At 39.6% G+C, this 19,062-nt stretch overlaps 2 protein-coding genes across 3 annotated transcripts; both read right to left on the bottom strand.

Moving 5' to 3' along the window:
* LOC140560187 (fidgetin-like protein 2) lies at positions 1–4,476 on the bottom strand. 2 transcript variants are annotated; one of them, XM_072684444.1, is made up of 2 exons: positions 4,353–4,476; positions 1–2,448 (listed from the first exon to the last, which is right to left on the bottom strand). In XM_072684444.1, the coding sequence occupies exon 2, from the start codon at positions 2,435–2,437 to the stop codon at positions 1,586–1,588; it is 852 nt and encodes a 283-aa protein (XP_072540545.1). In that variant the 5' UTR covers positions 2,438–2,448; positions 4,353–4,476; the 3' UTR covers positions 1–1,585. The 2 variants fall into 2 exon arrangements, with proteins under 2 accessions (XP_072540545.1, XP_072540546.1); XM_072684445.1 differs by lacking the exon at positions 4,353–4,476 and adding an exon at positions 3,241–4,149.
* A 3,279-nt stretch (positions 4,477–7,755) lies between these two features.
* krt18b (keratin 18b) lies at positions 7,756–15,156 on the bottom strand. Its single transcript, XM_072684443.1, has 7 exons — positions 14,655–15,156; positions 12,548–12,630; positions 11,774–11,930; positions 10,825–10,989; positions 10,554–10,679; positions 8,150–8,370; positions 7,756–8,053 (listed from the first exon to the last, which is right to left on the bottom strand). Exons 1-7 carry the CDS (start codon positions 15,084–15,086, stop codon positions 8,029–8,031), a joined length of 1,209 nt encoding a protein of 402 aa, XP_072540544.1. The 5' UTR covers positions 15,087–15,156; the 3' UTR covers positions 7,756–8,028.
* Positions 15,157–19,062: the final 3,906 nt, after the last annotated feature.

Genomic DNA, 19,062 nt, shown 5'->3' with positions numbered 1-19,062 from the left:
TTGCTTTTATTTTGCATAAAGGTTTCTTGAGGTAGATTTAAAAAAAAAAACAAAGAAAAAGAAGTACACACTTTTATGTTCAGCATAAATCAATGTAAACACAAACATGAGGTAGTGGTTTCTAACAACTGGTAGTGTTTGTGTTTTCTCAGTTGCATAACCACATGTAGTCAGCACTCTTCAGACAGTTTGTTACCCATTTGTAAACCTGCCAGAATCTCATTTACTTGAAAATTAGCAACCATTTGCCTTCACACATCACACAAGTAGTGTAGCTCTACATAGATCCCACTAGCACAGAGAATGGGTGGGGTTACATCTCACAACACAGCCACTGATGCATGTCAGGAGGTTTAAGGACGCTATGTGTGTTTCTTTGTTGGGCATGTGAGCAGCAGAGCAGAAAGAGAAGCAGCCTCACTAAACAGCAAATCTAAAATATCAATGGTTTTAAATGCTGTATGGATGTGTTTAAAGCCATTTTCCTGTCTGGGAGAATAACAGATGAGTGTAAACAGCTGAGGGTTAACATTCCAAGGACATAAGATAGGCTTTATCAAAAAATGTTTTTTTTTTTTTTTTTTTTTACAATAACAGTAATTCATTTGAAAACAAAGAAGACAAAAGGAGCAGACTGTAAAGTGATGCAAAACTATGGCTTCATTCAAAATTCCTGAGAAAAGTTAATTACATTCAAAGCTTGCAGAGAAACCTCTACAGAAGTTCACTGTTTGCATATATATATATATATATATATTTTTGTTTTGTTTTGTAATATGGGATTGTGCATGTTCTTAAATGAGCAGTAATATTCATTCAGTGGTCATTAAAAGGTTGCAGCACATTTTCAGAAAGTAAACTCATCAAAGCCAAAACAAGAACCATGTAAACGTTCCTATTCCAGATTTATGTAGACCTTTAGTACAATCAAAATCTACTGAGCCATCCTCTCTCAATCTCCACCTTCCTTTGGAATTTATTGATTGACCTGGATCAGTGGATCAGTGCTTGCCATGGTTTTAGGCTATGCTTCACTACACTGATTGATTACTTAGAGAGGCAGCATGAGCTAGGATAGAGAACAAAAGACATACATAAGAAAAGAAAATGGAGAGATATAAACATATATTTTCCATGTCAGTTTGTGGTGGAACCCACTTTATAGTAGTATTTTGCTCATTGTAAACTAGGATAATGTGCACCGCTAAACCTGAATCCTGAAAATTCTAAATATTACTAAAACCTACACTACCATTCAAAGGTTTGGAATCACTTGTCATATTAATACAGTTTTTCCCTGTTTTATGTACTTTTTATTTAGCTTTCACTGTGTACTTGTAGGCATCATTGGATGTTTTATTCAGTGTATTGAGTAAAGAATGCATTAAATAATACATTTATTGTCCTCCGAATGGCTTTTATAGTTTTGAAAACATTGATTCCATACGTTTGAATGGTAGTGTAATTGAACTACTAATATCTCTTCTCATTACCTCTCCCCTGTTTCACACAGAGCAAGTAAACCCACATCCGACAAGACCTTACTCATCTGAAAGGTCTTGTTTATTGCATAACTCAAGTAGACTCAGTGGTAGGTGTACTGGTCTGCACCTCCATAAGAGGGTGTATCCAAGGGCTGTAGATGACTGGCCTTCCTCACCATGTCTACCTTCAAATCTGGCTGTGAGAGAAGCCTATCTGGCCTGAAGTTTTGGAGGTCAGCGCTACCATTCCCGATGCCATCGCTGATGGGGTGATCGTTGTTATCCCTGATTGCATAAGGTGAGACTCTTGCTGTTTTGGGCTGGTCAAATCCAAACTTCCTGTTGCGTGGAAGTTCCTGGAACTCTTCGGGCCGTTTAAGGGATTGAATGCCATGGTTGCTTGGAAGGCTGCTGCTCAGAGGTGTAGGTGTATGTATGCCTGAGGGAAGCAGGGAAGGGGAACTAGGGGCTGTTAGACTAGGGGGATAGGTGTACCCTGGTGCAGGAGCTGGGTAGGCAGGTGGCAAGGTAAACGCTGGCTGGGGCAGGTAGGTGGGTTTAGGGTACAAGTGTGGGCCAGTGTAGGTGGAAGCGTAATCCTGAGATATGGCACCAGTGCTAAACTGCTCCGAAAGGTTACCTGCACTTGCCAACGACCCTTTTACTCCCTCAAGCCCAGATAGCGCTTCCGAGTTGTAGCCCACAGACCAGGCATCCTGGTTAGGCTCGCTTCTTCGGAACGCCCCAGGCTCTGGGTAGGCCGGACTGAAAGAATATCTTTCGGCATAGCGTTTCAGGAGGGTGGAGGCACTGAGGGCGCTAATGTCATCAGAATAGCCAGAGAAGCCAGGACGACTAGGCTGTGGGTATGAAAGAGGTTTAGGGTGGGCAGGGGGTGACGTGGTAGAAGAGACGTCATAGTGTTGCTCTGCCCATTCAGACGACCAGTGCATCTTTACCACATCTAGGAGAAACAGAGAGACAGACTGTGAATGTGTGTGTGTATTTTAAAAACAACTGCAAAAAAATTATAATAAAGGCTGTGCTTTAGTACAAATATTGAAATCTTGGGGTATTATCGGTTTTTATGTACATATTTGCAGATGCTGACATGTACACATCAAGAATCAGAGAAATCTACTGAAGTCACAATACAGAAAAATGTACACATGAACATACAGGAAATAGAGTAGAGTATAAGTAGAATCAGTTTAAAATATCAGTCAAATCTAAGCACCTGTCTGATGCCAGTCTTTTTGTGGCAACACTGATATGATGCCAATATTATTGTGCATCCTTAATTAACACACATTAATGTAAAGTAGCTATTTTCCTTCTACAAAAGTAGCATTTATGAGATATGAGGTTGTATGATCATATATGATAATGAGAATAAAAGACTTAAAAAAAGCACCTAAACTGTATGGCGGCATTGGAAGATATCACTGTAATACTGTATGATGTTGGAATATTTAGTGATTTAAATTGCATGTAATTATGTGATTATACATTTTTTAAAAAAGAAACATTAACTGGCCTGCAGACATTATCCATCATAAAGAGCTGTTCAGAAATCTGGGTAGGCGGTAATCTATTGTATGCATCTTAAACTGAGCAAGACAGCAATCTCAGTAATGTGGCATAATTCACACCGTTCTTAAACATTCCATGCAGACACATTAACCATGAGACTGAATTTAACTGAAAAGTGTGTGTGTGTGTGTGTGTGTGTGTGTGTGCATGCATGTACACTTACATGTGCGAAGGCATCTATATTCAGCAGATAAAGCCAGATTAGAGAATCCAGATTAAAGAAGACTTGTAGAGAGGGTAGATAACTGCCAGACTGAGAGCCGTTTCTAACTTCTTGTATAAGATCATTGTACACCTATATATTACTGTCCATTTACATAGAAGGATTTCAGACTGAAAAACTGAAAAATGAAAATTCTGCAAACCTAAAACACTTAAAAATCTATGCTTCTACTGCTTGCATCTCCAGTCCACTTTCTGTCTTCCCTGCCTTTATTACTGTCTGTAACACAATGAAGAGTGAGAGGGAGTCCTGTTCCCTGAAGAAATGGCTGCTCATGGAATGCCAAGAATTCGGCCTGGGATCTATTTACAAAGGTCCCCTACACACACACACACACACACACACACACACACACAGGACAGTGCCCATGAAGGAAGATATTTGTGTGAATATCTGACCCAGTCACTAACGCTACCGTGACGTAAGTGGGGGGATTTTCTGGCATCATTGTCCAGTGTCCTTTGCTGGGCCAAACACAGTTCTGATCAGAATTCCGAAGACTGGATTTAGATCTGAGATAGAACAACTTCCATGCTAACCAGTACCGCTACAATTGTCCTGCTAGGTGCTCCCCTCTGCCTCGCACTGTGCCTTAAAGGTTAATGTGACGAATGCAGACAGAAGTCTCAGCTGCTAAAGTCATTATCTGGACCCCACAACTACTCCACACACTTTTAGTATTGCAGGACACACACACACAGTCTGCAATGATTTACCATGCTGTTGTGCCTTGGACTTTGTCTTAGTGTTAATATGGGTCCATTTACCATCTGTGCTCATGACTGAGTGAGTGAAAAAACTGATAACCATTAAACTTACCTAGTAGTGTCTCTCGTTCTCACACACATGCAAACACACACACACACACACACATTGAATTGACCTTTTTTGCCATCTCTCTCTATCTCTCTCTCCGTCTTGCTTTTGTTTTAGACAGGATAGTAAGTGCAAAAAAGCAGAAGGGAAATAGGAAAAAGAGCATAAGTCACACACACACACACACACACACACACACACACACACACACTCACACAAACATGAACACATCTTACCTCCTCATTGCCTTGCATGTCCACTTTAACATAGCAGTACACAAATACTCCAGGCTGACAGTGCTGTATCTTCAGTCTAGAACATGCTGGGTCTCTCTTCTCTCTCTTTCATTCTCTTTCTCTGGTTCCAGTGACAACAGCCACACATACCCAGACCCTCCCCCCACTCCACTCCTCCCCTCCCCCGCCTTCTCTATGGCTTGAAAGTATTTAAGCTCTTGGAAAGAGAATGCCCCCAGCAGCAGCAGCACAACAATGAGTGGTTGTCTCACTTCTAAGTCTTAGCAGCAGGATACTGGTTATCTCAGTTAGGTAGCCTACATTACACTATCGTTTTAAACACTGCTTGCTGATGAGTGTCCTAAATGCATATATGGTCCGTGCACCTATAAGTACACAAAGCTGTCCTAAAATTGCTGTGTTATGTGTTATGGCAGCCTTTAATGTTCATATCTATTTATTTAATTGCAAAAAAACAACACATTGTACACATTTGTGTTGTTATTATATGCTTAAATAACTGGAAGGGTGCCTCACCCTTCTGAATCTGCTTTTATGCAGGTTCTTGGCAGGTATATGGGGTTTTGATTTGCGTACCAGCTTTCTCCAAGATGTTTTCTTGGTATTGCAGACCTCATCCTGACCTCCACAGTTAACAGACATTTTTATAACTATTGGGCACTGTTAAACCTGCAAGCTGAAAAAGTTTGTCTGTCTTTAAATAGCCTTCCCCTGCCTTCTGGGCATTGGTTATTTTTGTTTTAGACGGTTGCTTAGAGGAACCCATGTTTGATGATTGGTAGTACAAGATTTGAAGAGTGAGAGAATGTATAAAGCATTGAATTTAATTAACCCTTCCTAATTTCAGTTGGTGACATGGCTCAGGCCTAATTTGTTAAACAAAAAAAAAAACATCATGCCTTTGACAGGCCACACTGAAATGAGATGATTTAATTACTTTTTCTGTGTTATAAAAGACAGAGTAACTCTGCATCAGTATTTGCTAAAAACATTTGCAAAGATTTGGTATATGTTTTTAGCCTGTACTGATGCAGTGTTACTCTAGACTGTATGTACCCCTGCCAGAAAACTCAAACAGAAGGCTTTCAGCAATGTAGATTTTCGTGCATTGCTGGCTCAAAACCTATAGAGTATAGACAATGGATTTCCTTCAATGGTGCAGTCAATATACTAACCTTAATGTTTTGAAACATATGTGCTTCACAACTACTGGACATCAGCATTCTTCAATTCAGTTTAAACCATTTCTGCAAAAAAGGTGATTTTTGGAAGGTAAATTTTACGCTACCACTAGTTGCAGAACTTCTAGACAATTAAGCTTAGGCAAGAATAGTTTTTAAGGGCATAGTGTGTGTTTGACATGTATGGGTATATTTGCAGACACATTTTTGCAGTTATTCTAATTACAAGACCTTCTATATTAGCAAGCTGGAAGTGTTTGCATTAGTGACCAGGTGAGGGTGCTGTCGAGTTTCCATACACAGCCCTTTGAAAACAGGCTGGCCGTACTCCAGCACTATTGGATCCCATCTTGCAAACCAGTCCTAATAGAGGCAGATATCCAATGCATGTTCTACACCTCAAAGTATTCAGTCCTAACACATAAAGAAAAATTAACTTCATGAAATGATATAGTGTATGAATATAGTGTATGATGCTCTAGACCAGGGGTGACAAGCTCATTTGATGTAATGGGCCATATTATGCACAAGTCAAGCGCAGGACAGATTTTTATTAAAAAACACAACACTGTCCATGTGTTTTAAAAAGGGTCTTGAAGCTCTTGGTTAAAGTGTACAAGTGAAACAGTGGCTGACTAACCAAATTTTCCGTCTGACAAAAGATGACTACCCTACTGAAAAGAAAGCAGCATGACAAGCTCAAGCTGGTCAGTCTGGCTAAACTGGTTGACCAGCTTAGCTCTTGACCAGCATCAGGTATGTTTTTGAGTCTGATGGTTTTGCTAGTCTAGCAGGATGATCAACCTGACGAAGCTAGACAACCAACATGACCTAGTTGGTTGACTAACATGACCAACATGACCTACTAGACCAACATGACAAGTAGGAACACCTTTGGGTCTGCAAGAGTCATTACTTTAATACCTATGTGGTATATAATACCGCCATGTTCCAAAAGACTCCCTAAATCTTGCAGTTCTTCTCCAAATCTTCACTCACGTCAGTAACATACAGATTTTGAGAATGCAACACCTCAAGGGCTGTGTGTGTGTGTGTGTATGCCAGTGTGTTTCAATTAAATTAATAACTGAATACCTTAATAAAGGCATTTTCACTCACATCTTAGTAGCTTCTACTCTTCCATGTTGGTCAGAAAACTGTAAACAAACCTGTCCACTCTGATTGATCCTTACTTGTATCTGAAGCAATTGGGGGAATAGAGCCCTCTGCTGAGTATGCAGCAGTGTGGCGCTTACCGAAGGCCACAATAAGAATCCATAGAGGGCGCTTGTGAGCTGGACTACAAGTGTGCCAATTGGGCCTTTTGAAATTCTGTGTAGATTCAATTAAAAGATTTTTACCTTTTTGTCTGTCCTCTATTTTATCTCTATTTGGAGTTTAGTTGGATAAGATTCAAATAATCTATTCAACCAAACAGAATTTAGACAGAAGTTTCACCAATGTCTCCTAGCTTCCACCCACAGCTGCCTGTGCCCAGCTGAGGAACCAGTGAATGAGACAAGCAAGTAAACATCCATTAACTGTGGTGAGATCACTGTAATGTGCAGCATTCCCTGGGCTTATTATGTTAGGTAGTAACAGACTTTCTTGAGAATTCTTATTCAATATCTACAAAAAGAATGTTGGAACAAGGGAGATGCATGTATGTATGTGCACTTGTTCAAATGTTTGTGGACACCCCTTTTAATGAATGCATTCAGCTACTTTAGGTTGTACCATTTTCTGACACAGATGTGCAAGTGCACACACAGCTTATCTAGCTTATGGAGCAGATAAATATGAAACTATTGACACCATGTATAATGTCAGGCGTGGGCTAGAGGGGTATAAAGCCCCCCAGCATTGAGCTGTGGAATGACTTGGGGATGAAGTGGGGTGGTGATTATCTAGCATGCTGACCTCATTAATGGTCTTTTTGCTGAATGCAGTTATATCACAGCAATGCTCCAAAATCTAATAGAAGGATTTCCTGGACAGTAGAGGCATTTACTCCAACAAATCAGGTTAAACTATTTTAATACCCTTGATTTTGGAAAAAAAAAATGAATGGGCAGGTGTCCCAATACCTTTGTCCATATAGTGTATGTATGTATGTATGTCTTTTTGGCTATTAAGAATTAACACAATACAAACATGTATTTGAATGTTTTGTGCAGTAATGTCCCTCAAAAACCGAGTCATTTTTCAGAACATGGGTTGATTTATTTTGTCTCAGTCGTTCACATGCACACGTTTAGTGCTTCAGTTCTTCAGCATCAGCATGAAAGCTTTTACACAGATGTGCTAAAGATGGTCCATGTTTACCCATACCATCTACAAGTGGGCATGCTTAAAAGGAATTAAACATTTCTCACAGATTTCATACAGAATTTCACATTTTCAAATGAATTTAAGTTGTTGTGGTTTGGACCCTTCCCCCAGCTCTTCTCCAGCCTGCATCTGAGATCTCAGCTTTAAGCTTCAAGTGCATCTTGGAGCCTGGAGAACAAAAGAAAGCAGAAATTGAATCAGGATATTACAGTTACTGTTATGAGCTGCATCCAGCTTTGTGAAAGTGTGTCAAAAGGGACTTACTTAAAGTCTCCTCCATCCAGGAGGGTCTTGTAGGTGGCGATTTCTGCCTCCAGTTTCATTTTCATGTTGAGTAGAGCTTCATACTCCTGACCCTGCTCTGTGACCTTCGCCCTCAGCTGGGCCAGTTCTGCCTCCAGCTGCAGGATGATGGTGTTATATTTCTCCATCTCTGCATTCGTGCGTAACTCTGTGGTTCGGAGCGTGTCTTCCAGCGATGCTTTCTAAAAGGGGGTTGTATGTATTCATTAGAGGAGACAGTCAAATGTGTATGGTAGGTAATAAAAGTCTGCTTTTCTGGTGAACAGTACCACTACTACCACTATTACTGTTTCTACCTTCACTTCTACTACTGTTTATACTACTACTGCTACTACTACTATACTATTATACTGCTGCTACTGCTACTACTATACTATTATACTGCTACTACTACTACTACTACCATACTATTATACTACTGCTACTACTACTATACTATTATACTGCTACTACTACTACTATAATATTATACTGCTACTGCTACTACTATACTATTATACTGCTACTAATACTAATACTACTACTATACTATTATACTACTGCTACTACTACTATACTATTATACTGCTACTAATACTAATACTACCACTATACTATTATACTACTGCTACTACTACTATACTATTATACTGCTACTACTACTACTATAATATTATACTGCTACTACTACTTCTATAATATTATACTGCTACTACTACTATAAAATTATACTTCTGCTACTACTACTATACTATTACACTGCTACTAGTACTACTATACTATTATACTGCTGCTAGAATATTATTATACTGCTGCTACTACTACTACTACTATACTATTTTACTGTTACTACTACTACTGTACTATTATACTGCTAGAATATTATTATACTGCTACTACTACTACTACTATACTATTATACTGCTGCTTCTGCTACTACTATACTATTATACTGCTACTACTACTACTATACTATTATATTACTGCTACTACTACTACTATACTATTTTACTGCTACTACTACTACTGTACTATTATACTGCTAAAATATTATTATACTGCTACTACTACTACTACTACTATACTATTATACTGCTGCTACTGCTACTACTATACTATTATACTGCTACTACTACTACTATACTATTATACTACTGCTACTACTATTACTACTACTATACTATTATACTGCTACTACTATAATATTATACTGCTACTACTAAAATATTATACTGCTACTACTATAATATTATACTGCTACTACTACTACTATAAAATTATACTGCTGCTACTACTACTATACTATTATACTGCTACCACTACTACTATACTATTATACTGCTGCTAGAATATTATTATACTGCTACTACTACTATACTATTGTACTGCTGCTACTACTACTGCTACTATACTATTTTACTGCTACTAGAATATTAATATACTGCTACTACTACTATATTATTGTACTGCTGCTACTACTATACTGCTGCTACTACTATACTATTAAACTGCTACTACTTCTACTACTATACTATTATAATGCTACTGCTATACTATTTTACTGCGACTACTACTACTATTACTGCTTCTACCTTAACTTCTACTATTTCTACTGCTACTGCTGCTACTACTACTACTTTTCTACTACTATACCACTACTACTTCTACTATTACTACTGTTACTTCTTCTACTATAACTATTACTACAAAAAACTACTAACTACAAATAGGACTACTACTTCTATTACATCTAGTACTACTACTACTACTACTACTACTAATAATAATAATAATAATAATAACAATCATCATCATTATGTTATTCTTATTTTTGTTTTTTGAAGAGATGTGAAGTAGATTATTTCACAAAGCAGGATTTATCAGTATTTAAACCAAACCCAATACAATAAAACAGGAGAGTAGCATTGCTGTTCTTTGATCATCACCTATGGCTTTAAGTATTCAAATTACTGAGATATTCTACACAAAGTAATGAAAGAGCTGGGGGTCTCTATCCCAGTCCATATTTTTTTTGTTTTGTTTTACTAATATATACAACACAGTACATAAGACGATTATATACATTAGTTAATGACAGTGTTGTGAGAGACCTCAGGACTGGGACTGAGAACTCCTGAGTTAGAGTCAACCTGTGCTATTAAACACTGTGGATGTGGTGCTGGTGTGTGTTTAACTGGCAGTTCGAACCAATTTTGGTGATTTTAAGTTTGCATGTGTAGTTAGTAGCGTGGGTGCGTCTGGGCATCAGAGTCGTTGCTATGTGTGTGAAACCTGTTATTTGTCCTGCATGTGGGTGTTGCCACTTGATATAATCTCCTGTTTTTATCTCTTTGAACAGCAGTGTGTTTTGTGTAGGTTGAGTTACCAGGCTTTGTTGAGATGCCAGCTCTATCTCCAGAGTCTGAATCTGTCTGCGCAGGTCGTTCATCTCCAGCTGAGCTCCTTGTAAAGCTTCTGTGTTCTGTGTCACTTGCACCTGAACGTCAGCCATCTACAGAAAGAGTGAGAGAAATAGAGGTGGAGTAGATATGTTGTTTTTGTTAAGCTGTAACCAACAGATCTTCTGATAATACAAGCAGCCTCATTTTTCCTGTTTGAGGGTGATTGTGAGAGATATTTCTCAATCTGTACTGTACCTGGTTCTCGTGCCATATTTTGAGTTCCTCTGCGTTCTTCAGTGCCAGCTTCTCATAGTTTTCTCTCATCTCCTCCATCACCTGAGACATGTCCTGGCCCTTTGGAGCATCTATATCTACCTGCACACCTGACTGCGCAATCTGCATACGCAAGTCTGCAACCTCCTAAAGACGATAAAGGAGAGAGAGAAGCTGTTGTATCACACTATTGCATTTTACAGTAAAACGATGCAGGAGGATTTTAATATGAGCCTTATAGTCAGTTAGTAAAATGCTGTCAATGTTATTCCAAAAGATAAAGATTATTTAAACATGTTATGATTTTACATGCATTAATACACTTTAAGAAAAAGCAGGCGCTTTATATAGTTATTGAACTTGTTCCGTTCAAAAGTTATAAAGTTGTATATTAGCACTATGTAAGAACTGGTGTTTTTACTTCTGGGCTCCCCCTACAGTTGGGGAGTGTAAGTCACTTTGACACCACTGTCTTAAATACAAATCGTGCTTTGAGCACCCCCTAATGGACACATCAGCTGTATGCATGCATTTGTTGACATATAGACGTGATAAAAAAAACTAAAACAAACATGTGGACTGAGGCAGTAGATATATTACATAAATATGACTTGGGTTATACAGCGTTATGCAGTTCTCATGACATAGTGCAGTAGTAGCATTCTGGCTCATAGTGTCAATGACAGAGATGCCATTCTCCCTGTTACAGTCAGAGAAGCATCAAAAGGTAAAATTCCTTAATTGCTTAAACTGAACTTTAAATGTTAAGATCCTGTTCAGTCCAGTTAACTTAAAATTTCGAAGGAAACAAGTTAACTGACTTTCTGAAGTTAAAGCATCTGTTTGGTAAATTTTAAGAGTGTAAATATCAATGTTCAAGTTTACAGTGTTAAATGTCTCTCTGTATATAAAGTAGTTAAAGATAACTCACATTATCATGGTTTTTATTGAGGAAGAGAAGTTCCTCTTTCAAGGCCTCAATCTCACTCTCCACGTTCATGCGGCCAATGTTAGTGTCATCAATAAGTTTCTTCAGCCCTGCGATGTCAGCCTCCACAGACTGCCTAATGGTCAGCTCATTCTCAAACCTGCAAAACACAGAGGTATATGCCCCATTCATGCTTGGCTTTAACATGCGTCCTAGGTGATCAGATCATATGTGGCCAGCACAAGTACAGGTGTGAACAGGGTACAATGCGCCTCCAGCAGGACTGATGTGAGAAATTCAATCACCAGCAGTCACAGGAGATGCATTTAAAATGCCAGGTGTGAACGACTATGTGTCTGGGCAATCATTTGTGATCAGATCACCCAAGACGCATTTTAATACCAGGTGTGAACGGGGCCATAGATGCACTCATTTTTTTTTTAAATCATCCAAGTGTGTTTTTAAATTCCTTTCGATCTATTGGGCTATTTGTGTTTTTCACTTTCTTCTCTAGCTTCTTGATATTTCCAACAGAATCAGGACTAACTGTCCTGAGCAGTCAAGACATGCATGGAGATGCTCAACTGAAGCAAAGCCAGCAAAACAAGATAAAAGTTCTCGAGTGTCTGAGCAGTTGTATGAGGTCAGAACAGGATTACAGCAGAACAGCAGCTGCAGCTACAATGACAGTTATAATTAAATGATTTAATGAAATGCAAATAGAACTTTTCTGTGTGGAGTTACATTAATAGGCAGTGATGATGACTGAGTACTCACTTGACTCTGAAATCATCTGCAGCCAGGCGAGCATTGTCAATCTGCAGGACCAGACGGGCGTTGTCCACAGTGGCATCAAATATCTGAGGATAAAGCAGTATGCAAAATTTACTAAACCATGACACAAAATTCCTCTTTTGATCACTGAGATATGTGACTTGTAATCTGGCTCTACAGGCTCTACATTTCTGAACTACAGAATTTATTGGTACTTGGATCTGTTCATTTCTTTAATACAGTTATATAATTTCTGTTGTCAAATGCTTTCACTTGCTAGGTGGTGCACATTTTGTCGAGGGATCACAGTGAGCATTCTACGAACGTTGAGACGTTGTACAACATAGTCAGCAGTTAATAATTTGTTTCTGGAATGTTGGCAATGAGATTGTCTAATTATCCTCTTAAACTCTTCAGAACCACCAGTGGTCCCTGGCGTTTTCCCCTCACTGTTACAACTTCTTTTCCCTCACTGTTGCTTACAAAGGAGCAACTCAGTCAGTTTGCATTGCTTTGCATGTAGTTACAGACTAGTAATTCACAGAGTACAAAGGGTTAAATCAGACTCAAATTGCATAGTGGTTATTAGACATCAGGATGATTTACTCTTGTGTTTGTCTTGTTTGGCTCTCCCAAATTCATTTCTTTAGTGTTATATGGTTTTCTTTTATTAAGGGTTTAACTCTAGGTTTAATTATTCAGCTGTTAATCTTATTCATAACCACAGCTATTATTCACAACTACAGTGAAGCTGTTGTGTAAGATGTATTGTTGTGAGATTTCAAGTTAAGAGCCTCTAAAACACAGCAGATACTGAGAGGCTGATAGAACATTAGGCCAAGTGGTTGAGCCATTTGTGTGGGAGACATGGCCATGAGTTTGTCTCTTTGTGTGTGTGTGCGCACATCTGTGTCGGGGGAGGTGTACAGTGAGCAGAGTTTCCTCTCATAAAGAACATCTGTTGCATTTTCCATGTGAAACCTCCTGATATGAGACTAAAGGAAACAGGCTGCTTAATTGTGTGCCTCTGCTGAGTAGTTCACATTATCTACCAGTAGAACTTGCTGATATCAGCCATTGGAATCAAATCAGGGCCTTTGTTTAAAGTGCTAAACTTGTCCAGATCTCATAGCAGTAGGAAGGGAACGTGGACTTCTGCAACTTGGCAAGTCTGATTTGAATTCGCAGCAGTTCCTCTTTTGCATGCTCATTGCTGTGTGTGTGTGTGTGTGTGTGTGAGTGCGAGAAAGCGCGTGATCACTCCACATCTGCTTTGCATTATGACTCTGAGTCAGAGAGTGAGTGTGTTGTTTGAGCTGCTGGCTGTGGAAATGTTCTGCAAATGCTCTCAAAACGTTCATAAACATATGGACTGTTTAGTCCTTCTCTATGGTAACCCCAACTTCAAAACCCATGATAGATATCAGTGAGGACGTTCCCCATTAATGCATAGAATATACAGAGGGGAGAAAAAAGAGAGTGAGAAGAGGACAAAGAGTAGAAGGGCCTTGGGCCACTCCCTCCATTCAAATGGGAGGAAATTTGATAACCTATTTTCTACAAACTTGTCGTAGGTTTTGTTAAAAAAAATGAGTACAAAAAATGCTTGATCATCTAAAAAGTTAAAAGTGACTTCCTAAAAACATTGAAAAAGTTTCCACGTTTGGCACAAAGTCTGTTACTATCTTTGGGCCTTTTTTACCAACTGTTTTAAGACAAAATTTCTTCTAATGCAGTTTTCTGACATTTGCCAGTGTTTTCTTATGTGGGATTTGTACAATTTTTGAGGACAGTGGGATCCATCATTATAAGAGCACAGCTGTGGACATCTGGACAGGAATCTGATGAAGACTTTTGGTTAGGACTTCTCAAGAACAAACTGAAGAACATTCTGAGGAAGATATTGGTTGATTGAGGCCTGTTGTCCTCAAAAGTATATATTGCATATGTTATAGGTTTCTATCTATAATAAGACTCTATATATAGACTTTTTTATGGAGTTATCAGTGTCTTCATTATTTTTGCTCATCTTTGTCTGTGTATTTTATTTCCACAGATGCTGGTGTGACAGATGAGCCAAACTCTGCCAGCCTTCTGCAGCATCTCTTACCTTCTTCCTCAGGTCATCTATGACGGCATTGTACTTGCTGTAGTCTCGTGTGTCCGGCCCGGCTTTCTCCATGGCCTCTCTGATCTTCTGCTCCAGAATGCTGTTCTCCTTCTCCAGCTTGTGCACTGTCGCCAGGTAGGAGGCCAGACGGTCATTCAGGTTCTGCATCTGGCCCTTCTCGTCACCCAGGACATGCCCGGTAGTGGCCCCAGCAGCCCTGCTGGACCCTGAGCCTGCAGAGCTTACCTTGAAGGCCGAGGTGGAGGAGATAGAGGACCCCAGAGGAGCGGAGCGCAGGCTACCGTAGGACGAAGCCGAAGAGATCCTGGTTCCCTGGCCTCCTGCACCCCCATACGTGCTTGCGGCACGATAAGACATGGGCACGGAGCGGGTGAAGGAGACATGAGAGGCCTGGGGCATGTAGTAGCTCATGGTGATGGAGGGATGCAGGAAACAGAGACCGAAAACGAGTGAGCTCTGGAGGAATGAAGGACTCGAGAGTTGTGGGTTGGGCAGTGCAAGCCTTTTATACTCTGCCCACCACTTGTGTCCCTCCTTTTCTCAGTGTCACAGTCTGGCCAGCTAGGACCCTTCCCACACACCACTTTTTTCTTTCTCTCCTCTGATGGCCCTGCCCATATCCTTTAGAACTCCCGCCCCCCTCTGCTCAGCTCTCTTACCCTCTCTCGTTCTGGTTTCCTCTCTGTTCTTCTCTCTCTCTTTCAGCAGCCTCTCTCTTTTTCTTTCTTTTTCCCTCTGTCCACCTGGCTCCTTTTCATTTCACTTGCACACATACAGTGTCACACACAGACGTTTGCTCCCGAGTCCACAAAGTTGGATGTTTTCCAAGAATTTAGTTTAATAAGGAATGTTCTTACAGTGTGGCTCAGAGAAGGGGTGGGGGTTATAGACAATAAAACGAAAGCCAACTTAAAACACTTTGCAGCATCACTGCAGGGGGCAATATTACACCCAATCAGGGAAGACTTAGTGCCATAAAATGAGATGACCACTACTTCGGGGGATGGTGGTCCTCAGAGACAAAGAATGTCAGGAATTCCATGTCCCACAGGACACAAGTTAAAGAGCAAAAAGCCATATAAAGAACCATGTATCGTTCTTGATCACCATACCCAATAAAACACCCTAAAATGTGAACATTTCCATTGTGCCAAGGCACAAGAGAACTGCACTGTCAGCTCTATAGCAGAACACTTATTTGATATGCAAAGTTCTGCTTTTAAATGGTGTCTAAACCCCTTTGGTCCCAGGCTTTTAATGCAGTTATTTGTCTTAAGATGTTGCAGGGGTGTTTCTAGACTGCTTGTTGTACTGGGACACATACACAATTTAGCACAGCTGTAATTACTAGTTCATATTATTAATATTGTTATTAATAAAATGCTAATAATTATGTAAGTAATAATATAACTGATGACGTTTAATAATGCCTTTGCTTTAGTGGTCTAATGTGTATTTTTGGTAGGTCATAAGTGGCCTTAATCAAAACCTATAGCTATGAGCTAGCATTAGCTGAAAATTAGCTGACTTTTAAGACTTGTAAGACGCTGGCTTGGGCATTATGGGAAATGTAGTGCTTTTGATGAATTTGCATGGGGTGTCCTGTAGTTCTGCTCAACAAATTTGCCTTTTTTTACCACTATGATTTTATTGGGGCACAGCAACATTTTATGTGGGCATGTGCCTAATAAATCAAATAATAATACATTAGTTGTATTAAATACTAAGTGACTGCTAACAAACCAACATGACAGCCTTAAAGTTATGACCAGAAGTACAAAGAACAGTGTTAGATACTTCATGTAGCATTGATTTTCATATTAACAACCCAGAGAACAGTATTAATTTGCCTTTCGGGTTCATTTTCATGCATATCACAGGTCAAAAGGACTGATTAAGCTTTTCTATACTACTACAGCAGAGGCCTTCACTCTCTCTTAGTTTTTGGCCTTTTAAGGTCTCCTCCCCAAACTTACATAACTGTCTAATTATGTGTTGGGATAGTCTAAAAAAAACCCTCAGATTGATAAACGCTCTGTATTTATCTCCTAGTTTCTCCAAACACAGGCATACAAGGCTCAGTTATCTCTCCCAGTACATGATCTGGCCATTTATCTGGACCGTGTGAACCTTTTTTTGCTTCACAGTGTGTACCTTGCTTACCTTTTCAATGTTGGACAAAACAATACGGCACTAATCTTAAAACCGGCCATTGTTGTGATAAATGAGCAGCCGTTCAAATATCTGTGTAATCTATTAAACAGCATAGTCAAGGGTCTAACACACCCTGAGGCCAGAGGACATATGAGAAGCATACATAAAGCATCTCTGAAAGCAGATCTGCCCTGTACGCCCCATCCCACCCCACCCCCCCTCTCTTTACTCAGAATTCCTTAGGTCAGTGTTACTCACTAATCTTGCAGTTGTAGCAGGAATTAACCTATTAATGTTGAACGCACCACTATGTTCTGTCTTTCCATCTGTTGTGAGGTTGAACGTGGTTCCACAACGTTCAACCCAAACTACTGAAAAACAAACTACACAATGTATTCATGTTGGACTGTTTGTAAAGACTACTTTACCTGGACTCTGTGGACGTAAGTAGTCTGGAAACTAACTGCAAATGGCTGTGACAAGTTTATCACCATGCTAATGTTAGGTTAGTTACATTACAAAAGGCATTACATCAATGGCAGGTTTTTACACTTGAACAAATATAACTTGAGTTAATAAACACAATAATTACAGCTTTAGGACTAAAGGTTGTTTGCTAACATTTCTTATTAGGCTGATGGGGATTTGTTTGCCAACTGTTTGTAAAGCTAGACAAACCGCACAGTAGTTGCTAAGGGTGACCATGTTTTGGTTTTCAACATACAAAAACACTGGGGAAGTTGTAGAACTGTTGTAATGTGTGTGTGTGCGAGGGTGGGAGAAAGTAAATATGTCTAAAACCAACAACTACATTAATAAACACACACACACACATGCACACAAACACACACACACACACACACACACACACACATATATATATATATATATATATATATATATATATATATATATACATTCGCTCAGTCTAATAAAAAGTCTTAATTACCTATATGACAAAATCAGCTCCTTCCCTCTCAAAATCACCTTTTACAGAACTTTTTTTGTATTCTCATTCCAAAAATAAAAATACATAAATAAAATAGTAATTTGCCATAAAAATCGACCAGACTTTACAAATTCACTAGACATTATTTAGTCCTGCAGGAAGGTCAGGCTATAATTACCTTTACATTTACGGCATTTAGCAGAAGCTCTTATCCAGAGAAACTTACAAAAGTGCTTACTTATTCACTCAGAATATACAAAGCTAGTGTCAAATGACCCTGAATTCAAGATACTTTTGAGCCATAATCTTGCCAGAAATTAGGCACCCAATAACCCTAATACAGCAATTTGCAAGCATAACACAATTCCTAGGACCCGAAAGGGGAGATTACTAAACTTTTCAAAACCTGTGGAGAAGAACAAGACATGTGAATGCTATTTAATAGAGATCAGTCTTCAGTTGAGGTTTGAGAGATGGTGGGTCAAGCCAAACCATACTTGAAGCAATCAGTTTCAGGTTTTAACCATTGCCATCAGATAGGGAGGAGCTGGACCATTTTGGCCTTGTAGTCTAGTGTCAGGGTTTTATATCTGATGTGGGCTGTTACAGGAAGCCAATGAAGGGTATGCAGCAAAGGTGGCATTGGCTAAACTTTGGAAGGTTGAAGAGGAGTCAAGCTGCTGCATTTTGGAACAGTTGCAGGGGCCGGATGGGGCGCATAGGACGACCAGCCAGAAGTGAGTTGCAGTAGTCAAGGCTCGTGATGACAAGAGGCAGAACAAGCACCCGGGTGGCTTCTCCAGAGAGAAATGTTTGAATTTTCTAAATTGTTGTAGAGGAGAAATCTGCATGACCGTATGAAGTTCATGCAGATTTCATGCAACATGAAGGACAACTGGTCATCAGCAACTATGTGCTTCTGCAGGTGGAGTGATCAAGGAGTTCTCAAAGTTGAGAGATTGTGAAGACCTGTAGCTCCTAGAATGTAGAGCAGTTCTGTCTTACTTGGTTGAGCTTTAGGTGATGGGCTGCCATCCGTTGGTTAGATGTGCTGAGAACTGAGCTGATACCTGTGTGTCAGAAGGAGGAAAAGAAAGCATGAGGAGAGTGTCATCAACACAACAATACAATGTGATGAAATTTTCTACACTACATTTTCTAGTGAGCATGTGTAAAGTGAGAAGAGAAGATGACCCAGCTCTGAGCCCTATGGGACACCACTGGAGAGTTTGTGTGGAGCAGATGTTGAACCCCTCCATGTTACTTGATAGGAACACCCTCCAG

Source organism: Salminus brasiliensis, chromosome 7 (assembly GCF_030463535.1).
Source record: "Salminus brasiliensis chromosome 7, fSalBra1.hap2, whole genome shotgun sequence".
Classification (NCBI taxonomy): domain Eukaryota; kingdom Metazoa; phylum Chordata; class Actinopteri; order Characiformes; family Bryconidae; genus Salminus; species Salminus brasiliensis.
Note: the sequence above shows the minus strand (reverse complement) of the source record. Positions and strands in the feature narration are given on the sequence as shown.

Bases quoted from the DNA above. Each gene is read 5' to 3' on its own strand.
- krt18b (XM_072684443.1), bottom strand. From the start codon at position 15,086: ATGAGCTACTACATGCCCCAGGCCTCTCATGTCTCCTTCACCCGCTCC. The intron at 10,990-11,773 runs GTGAGTTATCTT...TATCGTCTTTAG, and splicing joins TCAATAAAAACCATGATAAT to GAGGTTGCAGACTTGCGTAT. The intron at 10,680-10,824 runs GTACAGTACAGA...CTCTTTCTGTAG, and splicing joins AAATATGGCACGAGAACCAG to ATGGCTGACGTTCAGGTGCA.
- LOC140560187 (XM_072684444.1), bottom strand. From the start codon at position 2,437: ATGCACTGGTCGTCTGAATGGGCAGAGCAACACTATGACGTCTCTTCT.